The sequence below is a fragment of the Chiloscyllium plagiosum genome, chromosome 7 (genome assembly GCF_004010195.1).
Source record: "Chiloscyllium plagiosum isolate BGI_BamShark_2017 chromosome 7, ASM401019v2, whole genome shotgun sequence".
Classification (NCBI taxonomy): Eukaryota; Metazoa; Chordata; class Chondrichthyes; order Orectolobiformes; family Hemiscylliidae; genus Chiloscyllium; species Chiloscyllium plagiosum.
In genome coordinates, this window is record NC_057716.1 from 99,554,960 (window position 1) to 99,560,457 (window position 5,498).

The window sequence follows — 5,498 nt, forward strand, 5'->3', positions numbered from 1 at the left end:
AAACACCACAGAAGCACTTCACAGGAGGCTCCCAAGCACTGAGTATGTCACCTAGGCAGGGGACGAAACGTTTGCAACAAAAATTTCCAGCTCGGCGAACAGAACCACAACAACGAGCACCCGAGCTACAAATCTTCACCCAAACTTTGAATTCAAGATGTATCTGGACAAATACATGAATAGGAAGGGAATAGAGGGACACGGATCCTGTAAGTGAAGCCATTTTTAGTATGGAAGGGCAAAACGTGGCAACATAGGCTTGGAGGGCCAAAAGGTTTTGTTCCTGTGCTGTATTATTCTTTGTTCATTGGAGGTAGCATTCACAGCAGTGGTTTGAACTCTGGACACCTCGAAACAACGCAGGAAAATAAACTTGTTACTGATCATCAACTACCATCCTCCTCAGCTGAAAAATCAGTACTCCTCCATATTGAATACCTCTTAGAAGAAACTCCAATGACACAGAATGTAATCTGGATGGAAAACGTTTATGTCAATCACCAAAAGTAGCTTGGGGGTACAGGTACTGACTGGTGTTCAGCAAAAGAACAGGAGGTAACAGGCAAAGCACTTTTATGCCACGAGCAATTAGGATTTGGAGTGTATTAGATTAGATTCCCTACAGTGTGGAAATAGGCCCTTCCAACCAACCAGTTCACATCGACCCTCTGAAGAGTAATCCACTCCAGACCCATTTCCCTCTAACCAATGCAATTAACACAATGGGCAATTTAACATGGCCAATTCAGCTGAGCTGCACATCTTTGGATTGTGGGAGGAAACCGGGGCACCCAGAGGAAGTCCACGCAAATATGGGAAAATGTGCAAACTCCACAAAGACAGTCATCAGAGGCTGGAATCGAACCTGAGACCCTGGTGCTGTGAGGCAGCAGTGCTAACCACTGAGCCACCATGCACATTGCCTGATAAGGTGGTGGATAAAGACTCAAGAGTAGCATTTAAAAAAGAAATTCGATAAAATTTGAAGGTTAAGAAGAAAAGTGCATGGAGTCGGGGAAAGAGCAGTAGAATGGGATCAATTCTTCAATGGAGCTGGCACAGACCTGATTTGACCAAATGACTTTCCTCTATGCTGCACTATTTCATGATTCCATTAAAATGAGAAACAAGAAAAGGATTTAATTTCTGGACTGCATTTAGAAATAACAAAACCAGGAATATTTATATAAAAGCAAAATATGGTGCATGATGGAAATATTAAATAGAAATAAAAAAATGCAGGAGGAGCCAGCAGGTCGGCACAGTAGCTCAGTGGTTAGCACCGCTGGCTCTCAGTATCAAGGACTTGGGTTCAATTCCAATCTTGGGTGACTGCCTGCTTGGAGTTTGTACATTCTCCCGATATCTGCGTGGATTTCCTCCCACAGTCCAAAGATATGAAGGTTAGGCGGATTAGGCTAAATTGCCCATATTGACCAGGAATGTACAGGCTAGATGGGTTAGCCATGGGAAATGCTGGGATCTAGGGTAGGGGAGTGGGTCTGGGTGAGATGCTGTTCGGAGAATCGATGGGGTAAATGGCCTGCTTCCACACTAGGGATTCTATGATTCTAAAGTTTGGCTGCATCTGCAGAGAGAGAAACAGATTTAATGTTTAAGTCTGATCTAACTGCTCTTCAGCAGGTCTGAAGAGGAGATTTTGACCTCGAAACATTAACTCAATTTTTCACTCCACAAATGTTGCCAGAGCTACTGGGTTTCTGCAGCTTTTATCTCAGCAATGCTCATGGTCTGACACTGGTTACCTTCTAAATGTAGCAGTTCTGCCGAGTCAGGTTGCTGGTCAGTGGGAATTGCATTTTGTAGCAACTGCAAAACCTGGTCCATCTTTTCCTGTTTAAACAAAAAACCCATACAATTAATTTTAAAAGTTACAGCATTAAAAGAACAGTAGCAGGTGCAGGGATCTTGAATTCAGTTTTTAAAACAGACATACACAGATAGGTATTGAATCTTCTTGGGGTTGTGACACCAGTCACATCTCTAACATGTAGCGAATTCCAAGAATGACAATGAGCAACTTGAGGGACATTGCCAGGTTGGCCAAATGGACAGACACATGACAGATGAATTGTAATGCAGATAAATGTGAGGTAATGCATTTTGCAAGAAGAAACACAGAAACAATACATACTCAATGGTAAAAATCTGAGCGGAACACAGAAGCAAAGGGTCTCAGGATTCATGTACATAATTCTCTGAAGGTGGCCAGGCAACTTGAAAAAGCTGTTCAGAGGGCTACTAGGATCTTTGGGTTTATAAATAGAGACAAAGTATAAAAGCAAGGAAGTGACACTAAACCTTTACAAAGCATTGGTCAGATCACATTTGGAGTACAGTGTTCAGTTCTAAGCATCTTTTTTCAAGGAAGGATGTTAAAGCACTGGAGAAACTGCAAAAGAATGATACCAGGAAAGATTAGATAAATTGCACTTAATCTAGTTTGCTCCATGGAGAATAAGAGGTGATCTTATGGAGGTGTTCAAAATTCTGAACAATTTTGACAGGGTAAGGAAAGATATTCTGTTTCCACTAGTGGCATGTTACTAACTAGAGGTCACAATTTCGAGACTGTCAGCGAAAGAGGTGGAGAAACCTTTTTACTCAGTTGTTAGGATTTGAAATGTGCTACCTGGGAGTGTGATGGAAGTAAATTCCACAGGAGATTTCAAATGAGAGCTGGATATATAATTGAAAGTGATGAATTAGAGGGCTATAGAGATAGGACTGGATAATGGGACTAGCTGGGTAGCGCTTTCAGGAGTCACTACAGACACAATAGGTTGAATAGCCTTCTTCCAGACTAAGTTCTAAACTCTATCTACTACAAGAGTATTCTTGTGCCTCAAAACAGAAGAAGGGACACTGTACTTGAAAGCAGAGTCAAAAAGTGTGGTGCTGATGAAGAGCTTATGCTTGAACAGATGCAAGCCTGGCTTTTCCAGCAATTTTTGGTTTTGTTACAGATTTTCAGCATCCACAGTTCTTTGATTATGCTGGACATATCTTGGCCAGAGAACCAATTAATAACTATCACCTATTTTGTCCATTTGAAACAGATGCAGTGTCTACAAAGACCTGTGTACTAAACATCATAAATGGTGGTGGCCACAAACAGGATGCTACTGTCATCGCACAAACGAACAGCGGTATATGAACATCCGTGTCAGTAGGATATCAGGCATGTTGTTAGGTACAAGTCCCAAGGACTGGCTGACTATATCATACAGGTAAAAACAATGACTGCAGATGCTGGAAACCAGATTCTGGATCAGTGGTGCTGGAAGAACACAGCAATTCAGGCAGCATCCGAGGACAGGCAAAATCTATAAGCATATCCCTTTGGCTGTTAACGACAAACAAGGTATGGTCCATACATAATCAATTCATGATTGCAAAATCACAACAGTGTCCAACATTAGTTGTGATTCTACAATTGGATATGAGCTAGATAACCCTAAGCTTGAGAACCCAATTTAGGATTGTCAGTCAGGCTTGCAGTACAGCGCAGTTGTGAGTATTGGAAACTACATGTATTAAATGTAGAGGAGAGAGAGAAAATGCCCATATACATTGCAACTTTTTAAAAAATCAACAAAATATGTGGCAAACATTTGGTGATTCATTTCTGAGCATAATGCCATAACCAGAATCAACCAGCCTGGTTTAATATTTAAGCAAAATCTGAAAACTATTACATCAGCATAAACGTGCATTCTTTATGGGTATATTTTAACTAATCAGACTCCATTCGCTAACCAATCAACACTCTCCTATTCTCTGATTGTGGTTTTACTGATCATAGAATCCCTACAGTGTGGAAGCAGGCCATTCAGCCCATTGACTCCACAATGACCCTCCAAACAGCATCCCACCCGGGCCCACCCCTTACCCTAGTCCTACTTTTCCCCATGGCTTATCCATTTAGCTGTACACTATGGCAGTTTAGCGTGGTCAATCTACCTAATCTGTACATCTTTAGACTGTGGGAGGAAACCAGAGCTCCCAGAGATAACCCACACAGACACAGGGAGAATGTGCAAACTTCACACAGACAGTCGCCAGAGGCTGGAATCGAACCCAGGTCCCTGGCTCTGTGACGCAGCAATGCTAACTACTGAGCCAACATGCCACCCAATAGCTAGCAATGCATCTTTAACATAAGAATGTTCATGATAGTACTTCTTCTGAAAAAAAAAAGCAGTAATTCTCATCAATAACTTCATATTGTTGTGAAGGGAGTTGACCACGTTATAATTGCAAGCCAACTTCATCTGTTTTTGCAAAGAAATACTTTAAGTTGTCAGCTAAGCTTTTTTTTTTAAAATCAATCCCATTTTATTCAGAAGCTTGTTCATTCACGTTATTTACTATTGTACTTCACTTTTTATCTGAAATATCTTTTGGTTTAAATCTCTATAATTACTATCAAAGCTGAAAAGTGATCTACTAAAACACAAGCTTTGCATCTGCTGTTTTATTGAAGGAAAAAGAACTTGCATTTGTGTAGCACATTGAGCCACATGAGGAAGTATTAAGACAAGTGTCCAAACATTTGAACAAGAAGGTTGGCTTTCATGAACTTTTATAAAAAGTCAATAGAAATAGGGAGGCAGAAGGGTTCAGCATTTGACGCCCAGACAGCCAAAGGTACATTTGGCAACAGTGTTGGAAAGGTATAGTATGGCTGTGCAGAGCATCCTGATAATGACCATTATCTAGGCTAAGCCCAGGAAGAATGTCCAGTTGGGTGGAATACTGGAGGATCTGTTAACATTTAGGAGGACTCTGTGCCCAAAGGTGAGGAGAAGGTAGAAAATGGCAGAGACAGAAAGTCAATAATGTTGAACAAAATCTACATACCTCATCTATATAAACTGGCTCAGGCTCGGAAGGCTGAATATCTTGTACAGACGTCTCCTCCGTCACGACAACCTTCTCTGTAATCAATGCAGAGCAAACAGAACGCCATAAGTAATGTCATATGTTCCTTTACAGTACGCTTCCAATCACACCATTCCAGACCTAGAGATGCTGCTTCTATCACAAACACCCGGTTCCTTACATAAATCAAGATGAATCACAGGTTAGAATGTTTGCATTGAGCGCTGCAGTAACAGGACAGAAATCTAAAGCACTGTGCGTGACTGTACTCAAAAGGATACATGAGCAACAGAAATACAGAGCACAGAACAAAGTTACAAAGTTCTCCTCCTCATCAGAGAGACACTGATGGATAGAGAGGAAGTGAGGACTAAGTAAAAACAATGACTGCAGATGCTGGAAACCAGATTCTGGATCAGTGGTGCTGGAAGAGCACAGCAGTTCAGGCAGCATCCAAGGAGCAATAAAATCGACATTTCAGGCAAAAGCCCTTCATCAGGAATACAGGCAGAGAGCCTGAAGCGTGGAGAGATAAGTTAGAGGAGGGTGGGGGTGGGGAGAAAGTAGCATAGAGTACAATAGGTGAGTGGGGG

General features: G+C 41.6%; 1 protein-coding gene across 3 annotated transcripts in view; it reads right to left on the reverse strand.

Moving 5' to 3' along the window:
- The window catches only part of stam2 (signal transducing adaptor molecule (SH3 domain and ITAM motif) 2), a 108,997-nt gene that overhangs the window by 41,213 nt on the left and 62,286 nt on the right, over positions 1-5,498 (reverse strand). For all 3 annotated transcript variants that reach the window (XR_006312201.1, XM_043694254.1, XM_043694253.1), the window contains 2 exons: positions 4,885-4,961; positions 1,767-1,854 (listed from right to left, as the gene is read on the reverse strand). Coding sequence is in view for 2 of the 3 variants with exons in the window: in XM_043694254.1 (XP_043550189.1) it covers positions 1,767-1,854; positions 4,885-4,961 (165 nt within the window). In the remaining variant the exon portion in view is untranslated. The remainder of the gene's footprint in view (positions 1-1,766; positions 1,855-4,884; positions 4,962-5,498) is intronic.